This window comes from Suncus etruscus, chromosome 2 (assembly GCF_024139225.1).
Source record: "Suncus etruscus isolate mSunEtr1 chromosome 2, mSunEtr1.pri.cur, whole genome shotgun sequence".
Lineage (NCBI taxonomy): Eukaryota > Metazoa > Chordata > Mammalia > Eulipotyphla > Soricidae > Suncus > Suncus etruscus.
The window spans coordinates 121,073,832-121,097,787 of record NC_064849.1 but is presented as its reverse complement, the minus strand read 5'-3'; the positions used below and the strand labels follow the sequence as shown (position 1 = coordinate 121,097,787).

At 38.2% G+C, this 23,956-nt stretch overlaps 1 protein-coding gene across 1 annotated transcript in view; it reads right to left on the bottom strand.

Moving 5' to 3' along the window:
• Nucleotides 1–23,956, bottom strand: part of IPO11 (importin 11) — a 192,584-nt gene that overhangs the window by 63,269 nt on the left and 105,359 nt on the right. The window contains 2 exon segments of the mRNA XM_049768835.1: nucleotides 2,635–2,748; nucleotides 3,582–3,677. Coding sequence (XP_049624792.1) covers nucleotides 2,635–2,748; nucleotides 3,582–3,677 — 210 coding nt within the window.

The window sequence follows — 23,956 nt, the reverse complement described above, 5'->3', positions numbered from 1 at the left end:
ACTGTAACTGTGAAGCCATTTTAATATTATTGTCAACTGTGTAGCCCCATCCCCCCATTCTTGGTGTAGCCTTACCTACAAGAAAGACCCTCCCATTTCTGGGAGAGTTTTTGGGAAGGTTACAAAAGGTTTGACCTTAGGGGCAAAAGAGGGGATTTGCATGGATGCAGGATGGAGGAAGAAGCAGGAGGAGATCTCTGAAGGACAACGTACAATGCAGGGCTGAATAGGAATTCAGCGTAAATGGTTATGTTACAGGCCACACATGTTGGTTAGGGCATGAATAAAGATATCTCTGGAAGCCTGACTGCATGTGAGTTTTCTACCCGCCACGATCACCTCAGAACTGCTGGCTGAACAGGAGGTGCATACATGTGGTCCTGGTTTGGAGGAGAAAGGCCTCCATCACCATCCACCTTCATCCAGCTCCATCCAAAGGGCCTCTTTATTATTTTATACTACAAATGGTGCCCTGAACATGGATCTGAACTCCAGACCCAAGAGGACAGTAATCATGGTGAGATTTTTGTTCCTGTGTGTGATTTTGGCTCTTTTCAGCTGGAGTGAGCCCAAAACTTTGGGGCCACCATGTGGAGCCATTTTCAAAGATGGCCAAGACCCCTTATGGGGGCAGAAGGGCCAGTAAAACATGGGAGGTGAAAACTTGGATCACTGCCATCGGAGGCCTAGGACTGAGACTTTGTTGCAAAATGACCTATTTCCAAAGACCTCGGCCTACTAAAAGACTGATGGAGGTCCTTGATTGGAAATGGATCAGGAAGAAAAAGTTTATCTAACTGGACTGATTTACTGAATTATGACCTACAGCATGAAAAATGGATTTCGACTTTGAAAACTTTGGACTGGACTTTTAGCTTGGATCACTTTAAACTCTGTACACCCAGACAAGCCTGGTGGAAAAACTGTGGCTGAGAAGCTTGCGGAGACAGCAGCTGTAGCAGCAGCAGGGATCACTCACTGAAAAGCGGAGCAGAGACTGCTCCACCCCTCCTGATGCAGCCGCTTTGGTCCAGCTCCTGCCGTTCAACGGGCAAAAGAGCGGGCGCGCTAGGACCCAGCCCCAGATCCAGCTGTGGGGCTGGGACTCCATGGAAGTAAGCCATGTGGTGAGTGGCCTGGAAAAAGACCAGCATCTGGACAAATGGTTTTAGGTGAAGGGATAAAATGGGAAGCCCACAGATTTTACACAAAGTCTGGACAATTGGTGTTGGTGATGGGATAAAATTAGGTAGTGGTATAAAAATTTTAAAAAGGAGAAGAAATAACAGTAAAGCCCAACTAAGAAATTTCATTTCAAACCGCCTGCATCTAATTTTGTTTCAGGTGTATCTCTTGATTTAAGTCATTTTCTTGCCAATTTAAATGTGCTTTATTGTTTTCCATAGTTTATGTTCTCAATTGCAAATATATTTTACTGTGTATTTTGATCTATTAGCCTGTTTTTAAAATGTATGTTCTGTATAAATAATCTTGTAATTGTGTGTAGGTAAAGGTTATATAGGAACATGAAAGTTCCAGGATAAAATGCTTGATTTTATATAGCATTAAGAGGTATAGGAACAAGGAAGTTCCAGGATAGTGCTTGGTAGAAAGCATTAAGAAAATTTTAAGTTACAGGTGTATGGTGTATTTTGCAGAAAAGTTACGTTTTTGGAAAAGGCTAATATTAATAAGTTAATTTTCACTTTAAACCTTGTTGCTTTGGAAATAATACCCACCTTTAGCTATAGGCGGAAGCTGGGGTAAAAAGGATAACTTATGCTCTTTTTTTTTTTTTTTTAATATTTTTATTTTGATCATAGTGGCTTACATATTGTTGACAATAATATTTTAGGTACATATTTACATAAAATCAGGGGGGATTCCCATCCCCAAATTGCCCTCCCTACACCTCCGTTTTTGTCTTACCTCCCTTTTCCTCTTCCCTCACCCCCAGGGTGGCTAGAATATGTGGTCCCCTCTGTCTCTAACCAACTACTTAGTAGTCTTGCATCAGTTTGGTCTTGATGCCTCCCTTATTTATGCTCTTTTGTTTTTATTTAAAAATCTTACCTACAAGAAAGACCCTCTCATTTCTAGGAGGGGTCTTGGGGAGGTTACAAAAGGTTTGGCTTCAGGGGCAAAAGGGGATTTGCAGGATGGAGAAGTAGGAGGAGAGGAGATGGCTGAAAGAGAAGTTAGAATGCAGGGCTGAATAAGGATCCAGCATAAATGGTTATAATATAGGCCCTACATGTTGGACAGGGCAAATAAAGATGATCTACCTTGAAGCCTGCCTGTGAGTTTTCTACTCACAGCTCTCCTGAACTTGCAGACCTGCTGGCTGGTGGGGGTTGAAGCCACATAGCCTGGGACTGCAGAAAAAGGCCCCTCCATTCATCCCATCACCATCCAGCTCCATCCAAAGGGCCTCTTAATTATTTATTTCTACAAACTATGTACTAAACAGAACAAAACTATTTGACAGCAAAATTATAAAGGTTTCAATTGCTACTCTTTTGCTATCTTCTCCTGTATTTAGGTACATTTAACTACTATATATATAAAATTGAAGTTTAAATACTGCAAGTCTTTAAAAACAACCATTTATTTAAGTGAATTGATTCTTCTTACCTCCTGATTAAATTTATGTGCCATTTCATTAAGAAGTGAAGAAAAAAAGCTAGTGTTTTGCAGCAGGACTCGACCCAAAACTCCAAGATATGTTGACATCACTACCGGATATCTCTGTACAATTAAAATATAACATATGCAAAACTATGTCAAGGAAAAATTACAGACAACTATAAACAATACACAACAAAGAATCAATAGGGCTATGGAATAACAACATCTTTCATACTGCATTTTCTTTAATAAAGGGCCTGTATCTTACTGAATTCTGACTAACCAAGTATCTATCAAACTATAATACAGGCATTATGTGTGTATGGTTCATATACTCATATAATTAATTACATGTGTATACAGAAATAGAGGAAAAATACCTAGTATTTATTTAAAAGCTTCTACCATACAATTGTACAGATCTATTTTAAGAACTTACTTTGAAATTAACTAGCAGTCTCTTTAAAAACTAGCACTACTGGGGCCGGCGAGGTGGCGCTAGAGGTAAGGTGTCTGCCTTGCAAGAACTAGCCAAGAAAGACTGCAGTTCGATCCCCCAGTGTACCATATGGTCTCCCCAAGCCAGGGGCAATTTCTGAGCGTTTAGCCAGGAGTAACCCCTGAGCTTCAAATGGGTGTGGCCCGAAAAACAAAAACAAAAACAACAACAAGAAAAACTAGCACTACTTTCTCTTCCTTTACTTTGTGTAAAATATGTATCCACATGACTGAAAGAAATGACTTATCAAAGTAAACAGTATATTTTTATGTAGAGAAAAAAAGGAAGATATGTTTAACTATCTAAAATTTACTTCAAAATTGTCTAGTAATAAATTAAGGTGAACTTCACCTTATTCATTTTAATTAAGGTGAGTAATTAGAATTAAAACCTAGAACCTAAAACTACTCTAAGAAGATAAAGAAACTCTTAAAAAAGAAAAAGAAAATCTTACCTCCCCTTCTAAAATGCCACTAAAAACACAGGGTAGAATAGGTTGAAACATTTGTGGACCTAATACTGGATTTACTTTGAGAGCATTTTCCACAACCTAAAAATAAAAAAGACACAGGTAATACTAAATAACACAAATAACTGTTTTAGGCAAAAATGACATTTAATATCACACAGACATTTGAGAACACACAGCACACTAATCAAGCACTAAAGATAACTTTACAAAGTAATACATTTTAACTGAAAAGTGATGTAAAGACTGGGAAATAGATATACATTTTACATGGAATTAAACTTAACTATATTTTCTTTTTTCTTTTTTTCTCTTGGCAGGCTCAGGGAATCATATGGGATGCCAGGGATCAAATCTGGGTCAGCTGTAAGCAAGGCAAGTGTCCAATCTGCTGTGCTATCACTTCAGACCCACTTAACTATAACTATATTCTAACAACAACGGTTATGCTCTTAATATAATTCTCACTCTTATCTTTGCATTTTAAACTATCAAACTTTACAAAATGTTGCATTAATACAGCCAGCACCCTAACACTGTGTGAAGAAAAAAAAATAAAGTGCAAACTTTAAAAATTCTGGCTGAACCCTGGGTGCCAGCTCAGATGGCCAGTAGTGAGTTCAGGAGGACTCTTAGTGGTCCTCAGGCTTCCCCCCTCCCTCTATACTCCAGGGGGGAGGTGCATGGGGAGGAGGGTGTTCTTTACATGAATGTAATCATACAACTATAATCATATTTGTAATCACGGTGTTTAAATAAAGATAATTATAAAAAATAAAATAAATAAAAAGTCTGGCTTTTAAAAGTCAAAGGGAGGTATGAGATAGCACAGCTGCAAGGAGTTTGCCTTAAACCAAAGGTCTCAAACTCAATTTACATGGGGCCACAGGAGGCAAAGTGGGGGTGATCCTTGAGTGCAAAGTCAGTAGTAAGCCTTGAACATTGGGGGGTGTGACCCAAACAACTAAAACAAAACAAAACAAAAAAAGATTCCTCTAGGGCAGGGCCACAAAATGTTGTACGGAGGGCCATTTGTGGCCCACGGGCCACGAGTTTGAGACCCCTGCCTTAAACACAGCAGACTAGGGACGAACCCAGGTTCGATTCCTGGTATCCCATCTGATCCCCAAGCCTTCCAGGAGTGATTTTTGAGCAAAGAGGCAGGAGTAACCCCTGAGCACCACCAGATGTGTCACAAAAACAAAAAAACAAAACAAAAAGTCAAACGGAAGATAGACATTGTACCCAACATTCAAAAGTAAATTTGCATTTAAATGTATTAATAAACTGGAAAGAAAATGGGCATGTTACATATATGCTAGATAATTAGAATTATATATTAATGTTCAATCATGAACAATAATGTAGGGAGCTTCTTAGGACAGGCAGAATACTTAGTTAAAATGAAGGACCTTGTGACTGCTCAAAGCAGGTAACCTCAGGAATTGTAAAACATTTAAGGTCACCTTATATTCCACCTGCAGGCAGCCTTGAGAAATTAAGTGTTGCTTAAGGGCACCAAACAGAGAGCCATAAGCAAAACAAGTAGCCTCAAGGATTAAACATTTAAGGTCACCTTATATCCCACCTGCAGGCAGTCTTGAGAAATTACTTAAGGGCACCAAACAGAGAGCCATAAGCAAAACAGGTAGCCTCAAGGATTAACTTGTATACCCCACAGGCCAGAGATAGGCTCCATTATCAGTTTATCCTGACTTAGTACAGACAGATCTCATTATCTGCATATTATCTCATTTGCTGATGGATCTTGTTATGCCTGTTCTATAGGTACAAGCAGAACTATGCCCACAAAAAAAAATAAAAGCCAGGCCTTGAGTTTCAATAAATTGGAATTGGGTTCAGTCTTGGCTGAAATCTGTTCCCACTTTTGTCTGTCTGTCTTCCTGTCTTTGTGTTTGCGTCTCCCTCCAAGAAAGAATAGCCACATCTTAATTGGGGTGTCCCTGCAGGAAGGGCACCCACTCATTAACTTAGAGGTAAAAATTCTGAAATGTAAATTACTTTTACATAAGATCAGTTTCCTTATAACAAAGACAGAGACTTTAAGTTTCAAAGTGGAGTGTGACCTTTTTGCTATCTACTTTTGCTTTATTATTGAATGAGAGATTACGGAGCTGCAATGAGGTCCACAAGTGAATCCACCAGGCTGTGAATTCCCACCACTCAAGTAGGAATGAAAACCAGCACTAATTGAAAAAGATATAGACAAGCATTAGCCTCAGAGTAGGTTTCCCTTTCCAACAATGTGTTCCAAGATTATCAGAATCTGTGACTGAGACAGTATTTACTGCTGTACAAGATTATTTCATGAATCAGAGAGCTCTTAGCAGTTTTGATCTGTCATTAAATGCAAATAGCATAACACTTTAACAATCAAATATGTTTCCAAAGCATTTAGAAACAATGCCAATGCCACCAAATAGCACCAATGAATAGCAATATTCTATACACCTAAGCAAGATCTAAAGCAAATTTCCAGAGTTAAAGATTACAATCAAGTCCTGCATGGCCGAAGAGTACCAGCCAAAAGAGATACAAAGAAAAAGACTCCAAGACACATCCTCGTTATGATGACAAATCCCACAGAGAGATAGAATACTGAAAGCAGCAAGATCAAAAAGGTAAATTACATTCAAAGGAGAATCCCTAAGACTTACAGCAGATATGTCACAAGAAACTCTCAAGGCCAGAAGACAGTGGTGGGATATTGTGACAAGACTGAATGAAATGGATGTCTCACCGAGAATATTGCACCCAGCCCGACTCACGTTCAGGTTTGAAGGAAGGATACATAGCTTTATGAATAAACTACAGCTCAGAAACTACACAGATGTAAAACCAGCCTAAAAGGAAAAACTGACAGGTCTACTTTAAGACAAGAGAGACTAAACAAGCACAGCAAACTTATCTACAAAGATGACATTAAATCCTATGACAATCATCTGCCTCAATGTCAATGAACTAAATCAAAAAACACAGAGTGGCAAAATGGGTCAAAAAGATAAATCCAACCTTCTGCTGCCTACAAGAAACACACCTGAATAGTCAGAACAAACAGACTCAAAATCAAAGACTGGAAGAAAATCATCCAATCAAACAACACCCTTAAAAAAGCAGGGATGGCCATATTAATATCTGATAACACCAACTTTATACTCAAAGAAGTTGTAAGGGACAAAGATGGACACTATGTATTAATCAAGGGATATGTGCAATAGAAAGAAATCAAACTATTAAACATATATGCGCCCAATGATATACCAGCAAATTATCTAATACAATTACTGACAAATCTGAAAGAAGACATCAATAACAACACAATAATTGTGGGAGACCTCAACACAGCCCTGTCAACATTTGATAGATCAACCAGACTGAAACTCAACAAAAACATATTAGCCCTGAAAAGAGTAATGGAAGAAAGAGGACTAGTATATATATATATATATATATATATATATAGGACACTCCACCCCAAAAAAACCTGGATACACATTCTTCTCCAATGTACATGGGTCATTCTCCAGGATAGACTACATGCTGACACATAAAACATACCTTCATAAAATCAAGAGGATAGAAATCTTGCAGGCTACCTTTGCTGACCACAAGGCTCTGAAATTAGACATGAACTACAAAGCCACACAGAAGAAAAACTTTAACAATTGGAAATTAAACAGCCTGCTACTGAACAACCAGTGGGTCTAAGATGAAATCAAAGAAGAAATCAAAACTTTCCTGGAAACAAATGATTATAAAGACACAAACTGCCAGAATGTATGGGACACAGCAAAAGCGGTCCTGAGAGGAAAATTTATAGCTTTACAAGCACACATCAGGAAGGAAGAAGGGGCATACCTGAATAACTTAATGATGCAGCTCATAAAATTAGAAAATGACCAACGAAAGGAACCAAAAATAGGGAGACAGAAGGAAATAACAAAACTGAAAGCAGAAATCAATGAAGTTGAAAATAAAGAAGATTGATAGACCATTGGCAAAACTGAGAGAGAGAGGGGAGGGGGGAGAGAGAGAGAAAGAAACCTGATAACCCGTATTAGAAATGAAAAGGGGGAGATCACGATAGATCTTGCAGAGATCCAAAGGGTAATCAGAGACTACTTTGAGAAACTGTATGCTACTAAACACGAGAACCTAGAAGAAATGGAAAAATTCTTGGACACTTATAACCTTCCACAGTTAAGTAAGGAGGATATAGCATATCTAAACACCTCCATAACTATTGAGGAAATTGAAACTGTAATCAAACATCTGCCCCCCCCCCCCCAAAAAAAGCCCAGGCCCAGGTGGATTTACTAATGAATTCTTTCAAACCTTTCAAGAGGAGCTACTACCAATCCTAGCCAGGCTCTTCCATGAAATTAAAGAAACGGAACACTCCCAAACAGCTTTTATGAAGCCAACATCACCTTGATACCTAAACCAGACAGAGATGCTGCTAAAAAAGAAAATTACAGACCAATATCCCTGATGAATGCAGATGCAAAGATCTTCAACAAAATCCTGGCAAATAGGATCCAATGCATCATCAAGAAGATCATACACTACAACCAACTAGTCTTCATCCCAGGAATGCAAGGATGCTTTAACATCCGTAAATCTATCAACATCATACACAACATCAACAAAAAGAAAAATAAAAATCACATGATTATATCAATAGATGCAGAGAAAGCATTTGATAAGGTCCAACACCCATTCTTGATCAAAACTCTCAGCAAGATGGAAATGAAATCGGAACCTTTCTCAATCTAGTTAAAGCCATCTACCACAGCCAATGGCAAATATTATCCTCAATGGAGAAAAACTAAAAGCCTTTCCTCTAAATTCTGGTACAAGACAAGGCTGTCTGCTCTCAGTACTCCTCTTCAACATAGTACTGGAAGTGCTTGCTATAGTGATCAGGCAAGAAAAAGATATCAAGGGAATCCAGATAGAAAAGGAAGAAGTCAAGCTCTCACTGTCTGCAGATGACATGATACTCTACTTAGAAAACCCTAAAGACTATCAAAAAGCTTCTAGACACAATAGACTCATATAGCAAGGTGGCAGGCTACAAAATTAACACACAGAAATGAGTGGCATTTTTATACACCAATAATGATAGGGAAGAGATGGACGTCAAGAAGGCAATCCCATTCACATTAATGCCAAACAATCTCAAATATCTTGGAGTCAACTTGACCAAAGACGTGAAGGACCTATACAAAGAAAACTATAAAGTCCTGCTCCAAGAAATAAGAGAGGACACATGGAAATGGAAACACATACCCTGCTCATGGATTGGCAGGATTAACATAATTAAAATGGCAATACTCCCCAAAGCACTGTACAGATTTAATGCGATCCCTCTAAAGATACCTATGACATTCTTCAAAGAAATGGATCAAACACTTATGAAGTTCTCTGGAACAATAAACACCCTCGAATAGCTAAAGCACTCCTAGGGAAAAGGAAAATGGGAGGCATTACTTTCCCCAACTTTAAACTGTACTACAAAGCAATAGTTATCAAAACAGCATGGTATTGGAATAAGGCCAGGCCCTCAGATCAGTGGAATAGGCTTGAGTTCTCAATGTTCCCCAGACATACAATCACCTAATTTTTGACAAGGGAGCAAGAAATCCTAAGTGGAGCAGGGAAAAACTCTTCAACAAGTGGTGCTGGCAGAACTGGTTAGCCACTTGCAAAAAAGCAAACATAGACCCCCAGTTAACATCATGTACGAAAGTAAAATCCAAATGGATTAAAGACCTTGATATCAGACCTGATACCATAAGGTATATAGAATAACACGTAGGTAAAACACTCCATGACATTGAGACTAAAGGCATCTTCAAGGAGGAAACTGCACTTTCCAAACAAGTGGAAGCAGAGATCAACAGATGGGTATACAATAAGCTGAGAAGCTTCTGCACCTCAAAAGAAATAGTGCCCAGAATACAAGAGCCACCCACTCTGTGGGAGAAACTATTCACCCAATACCCATCAGATAAAGGGCTACTATCCAAAATATACAGGGCACTGACAGAACTTTACAAGAAAAAAACATCTAATCCCATCAAAAAATGGGGAGAAGAAATTAACAGACACTTTGGTAAAAAAGAAATACAAATGACCAAAAGGCACATGAAAAAAGGCTCCTCCTCACTGATCATTAGGGAGATGCAAATCAAAACAATGATGAGATACCATCTCACACCACAGAGATTGGCACACATAACAAAGAATGAGAACAATTGGTGCTGGCGGGGATGTGGAGAGAAAGGAACTCTTATCCACTGCTGGTGGGAATGCCAACTAGTCCAACCTCTATAGAAAGCGATATGGAGATTCCTCCAAAAACTGGAAATTGAGCTCCCATTTGACTCAGCTATTCTACTCCTAGGGATATACCCTAGGAACACAAGAATACAATACAAAAACCCCTTCCTCACACCTATATTTATTGCAGCACTATTCACAATAGCCAGGCTCTGGAAACAACCAAGATGCCCTTCAGCAGACGAATGGCTAAAGAAAATGTGGTACATATACACAATGGAATATTATGTAGCCGTTAGGAGATGAAGTCATGGATGTACTTGGAGTCTATACTGCTGAGTGAAATAAGTCAGAGGGAGACAGAGAGACAAGGAATAGTCTCACTCATCTATGGGTTTTAAGAAAAATAAAAGTCATCTTTGCAACAATCCTCAGAGACAATGAGAGGAGGGCTGGAACTTCCAGCTCACTTCATGAAGCTCACCACAAAGAGTGGTGAGTTCAGTTATAGAAATAATTACACTGAGAACTACCATAGTCATGTGAATGAATGAGGGAACTGGAAAGCCTGTCTATTGTACAGGTGGGGGTGAGGTGGGATGGAGGGAGATTTAGGACATTGGTCATGGGAATGTTTCACTGATGAAGGGGGGTGTTCTTTACATGACTGAAACCTAATCCCAAACATATTTGTAATCAAGATGTTTAAATAAAGAAAAAAATGCAAAAAAAAAAAAATCCAAATTTTAAGGCTGGAATAGCACAGCAGGTAGGGCATTTGCCATGCACGTGGCCAACCGGTGGTTGAACCCTGGTGAATAAGCAGGAATGATCTTTGAGTGAAGAGATAGGAGTAACCCCTGAGTAGCACAGGTGTGCCCCCCCCCAAGGAAAAAAGAAAACAAATTTTACTGTAAACCAAGCACTGTGCTATCTCAGATATAGAATTACAAGATACAATTCCTAATTCAAAACGAAATGGAATTAAGTTTTAACCTCAATACAGATTTCTTTAATTAGATCTAAAATAAAGATGAAAAACAGATAAGCTACCTCTAAGATATTCTCAGTGGAAGATGTTAAGAGACAATATTTTATCTATGAATTTAGAGTAAAACTAGATTCTTATTAAGCACACATGTAACCTAATGCCCTCCTAAAAATTCTCCTAAAGTAGAGTGATTGCTCAAGGACACATACCTTGACTGCTCAAGGACCTGAGTCTGAACCTAGTATCACATGTTACAGAATTGCCATGTGTGATCAGAAACCCTTCAAACTATCCTGAAGGCCACTGGTTTCAAGTAGCATCACATCACCAGACACAAACACTGATTCATTTGGTCCAGTTCATCAATATATATAAAAGGGAATGATTAACAGCACTATTACTTGAGAGGACTTCCCTTAAAATTCCACTAATATTTTAAAAGTTTAAAGAGAGATGGGGTAATTTTCAATAAATTTAAAAACAATAATGAATTACAAGGAGAAAATCTCAAGAGATAACTGACAGTTGTTTTAGTATATTAATTAATGAGTCCTAGAGTTGGAGTGGGGATGGTGAGGCCTTTCTGGGCTCGACCGGGCTCCTACAGCCAGGGCCTGGTGAAGGTTGCAGGGTGAGGGCAGAAAGATTCACAAAGCAGTTAGATGAAGTTCCAGGAGTCAACCAGCTTTATTTCACAGTCCCTATCACCATGCACACCTCCTCACATGGCCTCCATACTAAGCCTTTTCCTAGCAGCTACTTCTCTACTCCTTCTAACTCTCTCAGCCTTTGTCTCCCTTTAAGCTCCTTTTCCAGGCTTCCTAACTGGCTACCTGGCTGACTAACTCCCTTTGGTGATGCTACTGCTGCTGATTTTTTGATGATGCTCACTTGCTGATGCTGAATCTGATGCTGAATGTCTCTGTTGAATCTCGCTGTTGATTCTCACTTCTGCCATTCGCCTCTCTCACACTTCTCTAACTTTCCTTCTTATCCCCTCTCTTCCCCTATGCAGAATCCTCTAACCGCCTATTCCAGGTGTGGGCAGTTCTGATCATTCAGGTGGGATAAAGAAGAAGTTGGGGGAGGGGACACCCACAACTGACATCAAATCTGAGTTGAAACCTAAGTGTACAATGAAGAAAGCTAAGAAGCAACTCAATTTATATTATTATGTCTTCTCCCCTTAGCCCCAATCAAAAACAAAAGTATAAAAACCAGTAGAGTCAAAAACCTTTGGAAAGCAGGGGAAAACAGAGTGGTTTAAATTATATTTAGACAGATTTCTAGGTATGAATAACTAGTATTTCTTCACAAAGAAGACACACAGTATGCTACATTTCAAAAAGTTTCCAAGCTAAGAGGATGGCAAACTAAGCAGTGCAGAGTACAGTAAATGAAAAGAACACTAAATCAGGGCACATCATTATCAAACCTTAGATCATCAAGAACAGAAGAAAAAGTTAGAAGTTTCAGAAAAGACCAACACAGCAGGAGACTTAGTCCAGCAGTAGAAGAGACTGCTTCATGAAAATTAAAATATCTAATGATTCAATGTATTTAAACATGTGAAATAGAGACAACCAGGAAGAATGTAGCACATAATAAAACCACACAATAGGAGCCAGAGAGACAGCATGGAGGTAAGGCGTTTGCCTTGCATGCAGAAGGACAATGGTTCGAATCCCAGCATCCCACATGGACCCCCAAGCCTGCCAGAAGCGATTTCTGAGCGTAGAACCATGAGTAACCCCTGAGCGCTGCCGGGTGTAACCCATAAACCAAAAAAAGAAAACAAAAACAAAAACACAATGGTCAGAGAAATAGTGTAAGAGTTAAGCTGTGTGTTTTGCACAAGGTGGATCCTCATTCAATTCCCAACACCATATATGGTTTCCTAAGCATCCCCAGGAAAGATCCCTGAGCAGAGTCATAAGTAAGACCTTAAGCACTGCCAAGTACATTACATGTAGTTTATATTCATTATCACATTCCATGGAGGCAAACCAGACAAACTGTCAGGGCATGTAATATTTGCACCCCTTTGAAATGTATCCCACAAGTAGTTGGAGCTAATTCCCGAAGTCTTCAAATTATTTGTGGTAGATGTATTAGACACATGTTAATCATTTTTCCTAACAACCCATATAGTAGTTGACATTTATTCTTGTTTTATGTGGGCTGTCCCTATAACTTCTGAAATACCTAAGGCTGTTTGCTCATTTTTACAATGTTTCTCTGTCATAGGCTTTCTCCATACTATCAAAACTGAAAATGGCCCAGCCTACATTAGTAAAACTTTTCAATCATTCTGCAAAGAATGGCAAATCAAACACATCCCTTATGATCTCTGAATTCCAGCTTTGTCATCTGGTCTACAAAGACTTTTTGAACCTTACAGAATGTACTTTGGGGATTGTGAAATACTCTTGTTTGGAGCCTGTAGTTGGTTCCTTGACACATGTTTTTGGATAATATAAGAACACCCTGTTTATAGGCCTAAAAGTTTTTTCTTTACAATTTTCCTTTTGATGTGCCTATATAAACTGCTGTTTTTTTATTTAGCTTAGTTTTTACCTTGTCTTTTCAGGGCCTATAACTTATCTTCCATGTTGTTTTAATTTTTAAAAGACTTAAAACGGTGGAGATATGAGGTAAATAGAGGCATCTGAAATAATTCCCCTCAGTATCTCTGTTCCCACTGCCTTTTACCCTCCCACCCTAGGGTAAGGGTTTTGGTTTTGGTTTTGGAGATGAATAAAGAGGAGGCAGAAAAGCTGATGAGCTGAGCTATCATCTAGGCTTGTGGTTCAGCATGGTTGGGCGACTGGCTTGTGGGTGAACAGCTTGCTGTGTGAGTTTTCCTTGTCTGCTGAAACCTTCATTTCTGTGTGGATTACTTATTATGGGAAATACGACCCGACCAGCATCTCCTATCCTCCCTGGGATTCCCCTTTCCTGATTGAGGTCTGTGGAACAATCAATCTGTACCCCTTCATCCTCCCTTCCCCCAGCCAAACTCTATTATTCTTTATTCAAGGTAACCCCTCCCCCCATCCCAGGTGTGGGCAGGCCTGACCATCCAGGTGATATTAACATTTCAAATAGAAAGGTTAGGGCATGGGGAAGGAGTGCCTCACATTTCCACCTTCTGTGTATTTAAAAAAAAAAAAAAGAGGGCCGGGTAGGTGGCGCTGGAGGTAAGGTGTCTGCCTTGCAAGCGCTAGCCAAGGAAGGACCGCGGTTCGATCCCCCGGCGTCCCATATGGTCCCCCCAAGCCAGGGGAGGTTTCTGAGCACATAGCCAGGAGTAACCCCTGAGCGTCAAACGGGTGTGGCCCAAAAACCAAAAAAAGAAAAAGAGAAAGTAACAAAGCTTTTGTTTTCCAGTTTTCCGCCAAAGGTGGGAACTGTAATATCATAACCCAAAGGGAGAAGGCATATTTGAACATGCTCAGAGAACCCTCAAAACTTAATTATTAAAATACAGGAAAAGGGGCATGCCACCAACTGATCTTCTATTCTTAACACTATTTTTACTAAACTTCTTGAATTTATCCCATGGAGAAAGAGTCCCACACAGCTGCAGAAAGACACTTTCAAGAAGATGCACAGCCTCAAAAAAAGGTTAACTCACTTAATTGGGTAAAAATTTAAAAAGAATAGGTAGTAATCTCCTCATTCGAGGAAAAGTATATGCTTATATTTCTACAGATGGCAGGCCACAAAGCAACTCTAGGTCCCACTATACCTTGTCATAAGCAGAATTCTCACAAATGATGAAACCAAGCTACAGATTTCTGCTCTTCCCCAAATCCAGTTACAACCCAATGGGTAATAGGGACAACAAGCTGACATATCACATTAAGACAGAGTATGGGGATTAGGAGTGACCAGATTCAGAATGCTGGTTCTGTCTTAGAGGAAGATGGTCCAGTGCTCACTGGACTTTGTAATTTAGAAACACTTGTGACATGAGCGAAGTTTTACAGTGCCCGTGTAATTCTCCATAGTTGGCTCATTATTTTCATCAAAACCATTATGAAGATGACTTTAACAGGACAAATCTGTTGAGACATAAAGGTAAAGTGGCAGAAGGATTTGGCAAAATTATGAAAGCTTTGTGAGGAGGACAACACAGTCATATCAGTCCAAAGACTGTAAGATAACCATTGGGAAAATTAATAATGACCAATTTGTAAGTCGTGGACAATAAGATTCATATGATCTACTTCTATTCCTGATGAATGATTTCTATGAAGACCTAAATAAAGCTGATAGGCAGAAAAGACATAAAAAGAAAAATAATGATGATCTTGATGACTTAAAATCTGAGGAGCATGCTTGGCAGAGATACAAGCAGCTCAATGAGTCTATTAAGCTTTTTCTTGTTAGTTTTTGTTTTTGCTTTTGGTTTTTGGGTCACACCCAGCAGCGCTCAGGGGTTCCTCCTGGCTCTATGCTCAGAAATGACTACTGACAGGCTCCGGAGACCATATGGGATGCCGGGATTCAAACCACCATCCTTCCACATGCACGGCAAGTGCCTTACCTCCATGCTATCTCTTCGGCCCCTATTAAACTTTTTCAAGCCAGTTCAAATCCACTGTCCAGTGCCTCACTTGTCACAAAAAGTCTCAGACACTTGAGACTTTCATTCACTTATCTTTGCCATTAGCACTCACAAGTAAATGTACACTACAGGATTGCCTCAAGTTATTTTCCAAAGAAGAAAAACTGACAGACAATAACAGGTATTATTGTAGTCGCTGTAGAATGCAGCAGGATTCTCTAAAAAAGATAGAAATTTGGATATTACCACCTGTGATTTTAATACGTCTGAAATGCTTTTCCTATGCGGACAGGCATAAGCAAAAATTAGGCCTACCTGGACTTCTCTTTAGGAAACCTTGATTTGTCACAGTATGTTATTGATTCTAAGAACTCTAAAAAATACAACTTATTTTCTGTTTTTAATCATTATGGTGAAATAGACAAAGGTCACTACATGGCCTATTGTAAGATGCAACAAGACAACTCTGGTTTAAGTTTGATGATAACAAAGGTTTGGATATCCCCACCTCTGTGAAATCTTCAGTAGCTTATATCCTCTTTTATACTTCAACGGAACTTATAGCAATGGATACGCTGCATAAATTAAATAAGGTGTTTAACTAATTGCCTTTCATAGATGTCTACAATAATGTTCTAATTCTTTTACACACAGATATCTCTGTAGAAAGAATTTGGATGTCATGGACTCCTGTTTCAGTGCTCACTTAAGTGTTTTAGCAACTTAATTTCAAACTGATATCGGCAATAACTTTCTAATGTTTCTGTTCACAGAGGTCTAGGGAGGAAAAATGCACATTACAGTGTTCTATATTCTATACTCTATTCAGTGCTCATTATAAGAATGTCTTAACTAATCATTTTCAAAGTGATTGACTGCAAAAATGTCCTAATGATTTTGTCCACAGATATTTTTGGAGAAGGAACTTGGATATTATAAACTCTTATTATAGTGCTTATTATGAGAATGTTTTGGCAACCTATTTTCATTTTAAGTATTCTGTAATCATGTCCTAATGTTTTTGTTCACAGAATCCTGCATGAAAGGAATCTGGACACTAGACCTGTAATTCAATGCTCAATAAACTAGACTCTTGTTACAGTGCTCAATATACAATTATTTAGCAAATTTCAGAAAAAGCTACTGTGATATGCTGAAGACAGGATATGGAAAAGTCGGTAGGTTTTAAGTACGATGTATGCATAATGTAATCTATGATCCTTTTTACAGCCAAGTCTAAAATTTCCTTACCACCTTACTTGCTGGCTTTATATTTATGAAGCATTTTGGCCCATCCCCATTTACCATCCTCAAAAGGTCCATTTTACAGCTGTAACATATTGATTGATCTATTATGTGCATGTGTGTGGTGGCCAGCTTTGTTAGTTTAATATCCATCTGTGTCATAAACAATGTCTGTGTATTGCACACAGTTCTACCTTCACCCTTCCTCGCCTGCAACTCTGCAAAACCTTTTCTATTTTTCTCCATGCTCACTTATTCCAGATTTATTGTTCTCCCTATTTACCTCTGTATCCCTACAGTTCACAACCATTTGTGCTCTGGAAGATCACCCCAGACCCACAAGCCTGCGCCCTTCCCATATCCTTTAACCTCTCATCACTGTGGACTGCTGCTCATCCCAGAACCGCCTTCTTGAGTAGGCCTTGGCTCAGATATCAGCAGCTGCAAGACATTTCCATGGTCTCCTTGACTACCAACAACTGAAATTACCTCATTAGCTGAAGCAATATTATGGACTCTACCAACCTTGGACTTATTCAACAATTCAGAGGACTATGTGTATTTCTTTATGTGTGCTTTTTCTTTATTTGGGGATCAGTATTGTTCTTTCTAACTTGTTCAGCAGAAAATAGGGGATATGTGTGTTTTTTTAGGTATTTCTTGGGGAATAGTGTTGCTGTTTACCAATGTATCAGGAATTATAGAGAGACGATTTGAGGTATAGACGCTACAACCTAGCCATAGTTCTCTTGTACCCCAATAGTACATTGTGGCATTATCCTTTTTCTTTTTATATAGACTCAATAAAATGGGGGAATCTTAGGTGAGACAGGAATCCCTTTCTATTAAGTATAGGAACTCCAAAATTTGTATGAATCAGGTGGGTCATTTCCCCTGAACATCTATCATACTGACTTTACGTAAGCTTCAAATGCTCTGAGATTTGGGTACTAGAGCTGAACCAAGGACAGGCTTTGTGCCACCCTGAGAACAAGGAGTCCATGAATAGGCTTTGAACCACCTCGGCAACAAATTGTGACATCCTGGCAATGACTTGTAAACCTGGCATTCTTTGTGATTCCCTGGCAATAACATAGGACTTGTGAGAACCCAGGGACTCTATCTAGTACTATGCCTACAACAGCATTCATGAGAACGTTTCTCAGGACCTAGAAGACTCTCTGGAGTTTAGCAAAACTTAAGATTGTCTAAACGCCTACAGTTGAAACAAATGCTTCTTGGGAAAGGCAACCCTGTTCCTACCTAGGCTTAGAGTTTTTTATTTCCCCAGCTTTTATCATGCCTATGCAAAATAACAGCCAAAATAATTTTATAGCTCTCATTTGAGGTTCTTGTCCTCAAATTTTGTGCTAAAAGCATGCAGCAGGTAATTTTACTTATTATAATCAATACATTAAAATTTTTCCTGTATTGAATGCCTGTCTCAAATACAGACAGAAGGTGGGGGAAGAGGAAGATAGGAGCAATGGTGATGGGAAGGTTGCACTGGTGAAGGGGGGGGGGTGTTTCTTATAACTGAAAATCAACTACAAAAATGTTCGTAATCATGGTGCCTAAATATATTATTAAAATAAATAAATGCCACTGTAAATAACAGAAATTTTTAAAAATAAAAAAAGAATTCTGAAACATATAAATAAGAAAATAAAGGGGCTGGAGCAGTAGTCCATTGGGTAAAGCATTTGCCTTGCACTCTGCTGACCCAGTTTTGATCCCTGGCATGCCATATGGTCCTCTAAGCACTACCAGGAGTGATCCATGAGCACAAAGCCAGGAGTAAGTTCTGAACACAGCAGGATGTGATGCCCCCAAGAATTAAACATCAAACAAGAAAAGCAAATAAATAAATTTTTAGAAATTCTGTGGGATGATAAAAATTTTTTTCCTATATTAAATAAGTCTATCACAATGAATGAAAACAATTTAGATCATTATCACATAAGACCATGATAAAAAAATAGCGTTTCTAAACCCCAAATGGCAAGTTATATATATCAATAAACTTCAATTTTTTTTAAAATCCTTAATAAAGTTTCCATATTTTTAGAATAATTGTTTCATCTAGATAGTGTTCCTACTCATAGACTACAATAAAGGATATTTTTGCTCTTAAATATTTGCTCCTAAAGCACATCTTGCTCTCTACCCAATTTTCATAACATTGTAATTTCTATTTCAGAGAACAAAGAAGCTACTTACAGATACTGTCAAAGATAAGTTTAACAGTCGACATTTAGTCAAAAACATATTATAAATGTTATATACTATCCTATGTTAAGAAATAGTATGAAGAGGAACTGAAAATGAAAATAATGAGCTAACAATAACTATTATTACAGCTTCAGTGAAATTCTGAGAATAGAAAAATGTCAAAAAAATTCAGCACTCTCTCAGCTTTCAAGTATAATCATAAGGGCACTATTGTCCTAAAGTCATCCTTTATGTAAGAAACAAATAATTTATTAATTATATTAAGTATTCCCAGAATTCTGGGCCATTTATTAAATAACAAAATGTAGTTTCTACGATTTCATGTCAACATAAAGGTTTAGCTATGACAACATTTATATGAAAATATAGCCATAATGAAAGCATAGGGTATTGCTATACACTATAAAAATTTTCCATAGCATGATGATTCTTCTTCTAAAATGAGTTAACTATAATTTTAGGGTCAGCTGCAGTCTATCTGTTGAAGATAAAAAGTAGTGGCTAAATCATCTGAACATCAAAAATGTAACAGTATATTCTTTAAATAATCATTTCTTGAGAAAAATGCCCAAAGGATGAGGTAGAATGAATATATTTGTTTTGTTCTCCTAACATTCAAACATCACAACAACGAAATGATCTGGCTTCTGACAGTGGGAGTCTGTGCTCTCCCCTGCCCTGTAAAATTACATCATCTGATAAAAGCTATTTCCAATACTTGTTAGTTGATTACATGCTTACCATTATTTTGAGGTACTTTAAATATACACATTCATGTTTGAATCCCAATACACAGATGAAAAGCCAGGAGCAGAGATTTGCCTACTCACCTCCAGCTGTGAAGGAGTAGTGAAAATACCCAAACATGGCAGTTTCCAGGCCAGACTAGTGTTTCTAATTACTTTGAAGAGAACAATTAAAACCTAGTAAAACAAAGTATCTCTCATGTTTTAACTAAATTTCACAGTGGACATTCCATATGACTGAGGGCAAGTTGTCTTTTAACAATGACTTTTGTAAATAGTATTGTAGAAAAGCAGGCAAAACCTTTTTTGTTTGTTTGTTTGTTTTTTGGGGTCACACCTGGCAGCGCTCAGGGGTTACTCCTGGCTCCATGCTCAGAAATTGCTCCTGGCAGGCTCGGGGAACCATATGGGATGTCAGGATTCAAACCAATGACCTGCATGCAAGGCAAACGCCTTACCTCCATGCTATCTCTCCAGCCCCAGGCAAAAACCTTTTAAGTCAAATGTTTTCCTGGGTTTGCAAAAATGATCAAGAACCTCTTCTTTATAATTTGGAATATGTCAATTATAATTTAATAGAGGATTTCAAATACTACAAGATTACAAATTACTAAAAATCATGTGATATAACAGCTTATGTAATAAGTTCAGAATAAAACTAAAAGTGTAGAAATAATTGAGCTGAGTGTGCAAAGCAAGGTGTAAGTTAGGAAGAGAATAGCATTCCAAATGCACAGAGACAGTCTGATATGCTTCAGGTAGCATTTCTAGTAGACATTTTGAGCAATCTTTAAAATAAAAATTATGTATGTCCTGGTCTTATAACCTCCCAAAATTCAATGAAGATGAAACAGTATTGTTAAAATGACCATTCTACCCAAAGAATTATCCAAATTCAATTTTCTCTATCAAAAACTCCAATGACAGGTCCAGACAGTAAAGGACATAAGATGCCTTGCATACAGTGACTCCTGGTTCAATCCTGGTACTACTTATGGTTCCCAAGCACTCTGAACAGAGGAAAGGAATAGCCCCAGAGTACCACAGCAATACTACTAAGAAAAATGTTATCAATATAAGTATATACTACCGCATCAGCTTAGTAAGGGCATATAAACATTTTACTAAACAACATGTCTAACAGTACTTGTAAGCATTTGAACTAGGACAATACCTAGTGACAGATAAGTAACAGCAAATCAGGCCTCAAGTGTTCAGAGATTTAACAAGTCACAGAGGGAGAAAATGCTACAGTGGGTCAGCCCCTTGCCTTATTTCAACTCCCAGAACCCCCATATGTTCCCCTGAGCCCCACCAGGAGTGATCCCTAAGCAGAGAACTAAACTAAACCCTGGGCAATACTGATTCTCCCCACACACACACACACACACACACACACTATCCAAAAAGACACCATCTACAAAGACTTGTTTTTACTCCTTTAGAGACTATCTGCTTCTTTGCTAAATCTTTTATTTCTAATAATAAACAAGGAAATAAAAGTATAATAAAAGATTTCTGCCCTATTTCTTCTTTATTTCATACTTTTTAGTTGACATTATTTGATCTGTTGTGATTTCAAAGAGAAAACAGAAGAAATCAGAATGCATTGAAGAAAGTAGTAAGTTTGATAAATGGACTTTTTTTGAAAATCAGAACCCAAAAGCTTTTTATTTAAACTCCTATTAAAGATGATTCTAAACTCTAAGATTCCTGTCATGCCTAAGGAAAATATTCTAATATAATGACATTCTTAAATAGCATCCTAAACATAAATTTGGTTTCATTTATTTCAGACAGTGACATAAATATTACTCATTCCCTTTAGAAAAATAAGAGTTAATGGGGACCAGGAGTTGGCTCAAAGACTGAAGCACCTCCTTGCAAGAAATAGACCTGAAGTTCAATTACTGTTGCTATCTACACATGCACCCAGCTCACAGATGGCAATTATATCACCTATTATCCCTTTTATCTCGTGCAATCTCCTGCTGCACTACAGAAAGTTGTTCATAAACCAGTAACTAAAGGGTGCATCCTTTGTTGAGAAGCACAAGTTAAGAAAAAGAAAAAGAAAAATTATGTATAAGCACTGTGGTCAGGAAGGCAACCCTTATGAGCCTGTGTATAAGCACAAAGAAAGGCATCATCAATAAAGTCAAATCAAAGTGAATCAAAAACCTCAACATTAGGCCTGAATCCATAAATTAAGGAACACATAGGTAATACACTTCATTACATAGAATCTAGAAGTATAGTCAATGATTCAATGACATTAGTCAAATAAACAGAAGCTAAGATATTAAACTAAACTACATCAAACTAAGAAGCTTCTGCATAGCAAAAGAAGCAATAAAGAGAATAAAAGGTTACTCCACAGACTGAAAGTGTATTTACCTAGTACAACTGAGCAAAGGTTTATATGCAATATATAAAAATTACTGGGAGAACTTTGCAAGGAATAAAAAACCCAGTCCCATTAAAATGGGGGGAAAAGATGAACTGGAACGTCCTCAAAGAATACATACAAATTAACCAAAGTTCTATGAAAAAAATGTTCTGCATTTTTGGGGGTTTTTTTGTTTGTTTTTGTTTTGGGGCCACACCCAGTGACGCTCAGGGGTTACTCCTGGCTATGCGCTCATAAGTCGCTCCTGGCTTGGGGGACCATATGGGACGCCGGGGGATTGAACCGAGGTCCGTCCTAGGCTAGCGCAGGCAAGGCAGGCACCTTACCTCTAGCACCACCTCACCCACAACCTGATGTGTAACCACATCACATGTGTAACCACAAGTGAGCATCACAATTAAATGTGCAAGTACCACAAACAAGTGTTATATAACCTTTGATTACTACAATGTCAAGAGGGGAGAGAGGGAGGATTGCAAAGCCTTTGTTTCTCCTAACATTATATGACTAGTGTTCAGTAGCTATTCTTCTTGCCTACTCTCTCAGAAAACAAAATCCTGTCTCTTTCTCAAGTGAATTCTTTCACATGAGCTCTAGAAGTCTCCAGATTTTGAGGATTTGTAGGCCACCCAAGCCAAGAGCAATTTCTAAGCACATAGCCAGGAATAACACCCGAGCATCACCAAGTGTGGCTCACCCTGCCCCCCCCCAAAAAAGAAATTACTTCTGGCTGAGACAAGGGACCATACAAAATTCTAGGGATTAAACCAGATCAGCCTTGAGCAAAGCAAGCACCCTACTTGATGTACTATTGCTCCAACACCAACCACTGTCTATTAGACCCCTCCCATCACTGTGTACCTTGTTGTCATATAACTTTAAAATATCTTTACTCTTATGTCAACCCTGGCCCTCAGATGATTTAAAGCAGCAGATAAAGAAGCTTGGCTGGCTCAGTAAGATCAAAGGAGATGTTTGATAAGCCCTGGCAGAAATATACTTTTTCCAGTGACTTTGTCTGACTTCTTATCCCCATCCTTTCTCCAAATAGTAGCAAATTGTTTTTGGATCTTAATCTAAACATTAGATTTGGATTTGTTTTGTGTATTCTATTATCTTATTCACTATACCTAAATCAATCAAGTGAGATCAACTAGTGTTCCTCTCATGTGTATGTTGTGTTTTCTTTATTTAGGAACAGAAAGCTTAGGACATACCTAAAAGACTCAGGGGATCATATAGTGACAAACAGGTGTCAGCCACGTACAAGGCCTCTTCATCCACTACCTGTCACTGGGGGGTTAAATATACAACTTTTCAAATCACCATTTTTATATTCTTCAGGCAGAGACCTTAGAGTAGAACTGCTGGGTTCAATGCTAAATGTACTGTCAACCATATTTATTTCCAAAGAGAATGGGTTAATTTCTAGTGCCACCAACAATGTTCAAGAATTCCTTTTCTATAAATTTCAGCCAACACTAGTTTCAGATGCTACTTTTATAGAATGTGAACTGTTCAATGTTTTGATTTGTATTTCCCCAACACATAATATTGAGGAATTTTTATAGGCCTACTTTGAAAAAGTATTTTTTTCTTTCTTTGAAAAAGTATTTATTCGGCTGGTAAGATGGCAGTGGTTTATCAGAGCTTATTAACGTTAGTATCACAAAAGTTGGTATATAACCCCCCACTGCTCTATTTGACTGGCTTAAAAAAAAGAAAATCTATTCATCTCTACTGGACAGATGAACTTTTTTTATAGTGTTATATTGACTATTTTGACTAGTTTTTAATTTTTTTTATTTTTAAGCAGTTTATTTATTAATTGACTGATTGGTTTTTGGGCCACCCTAG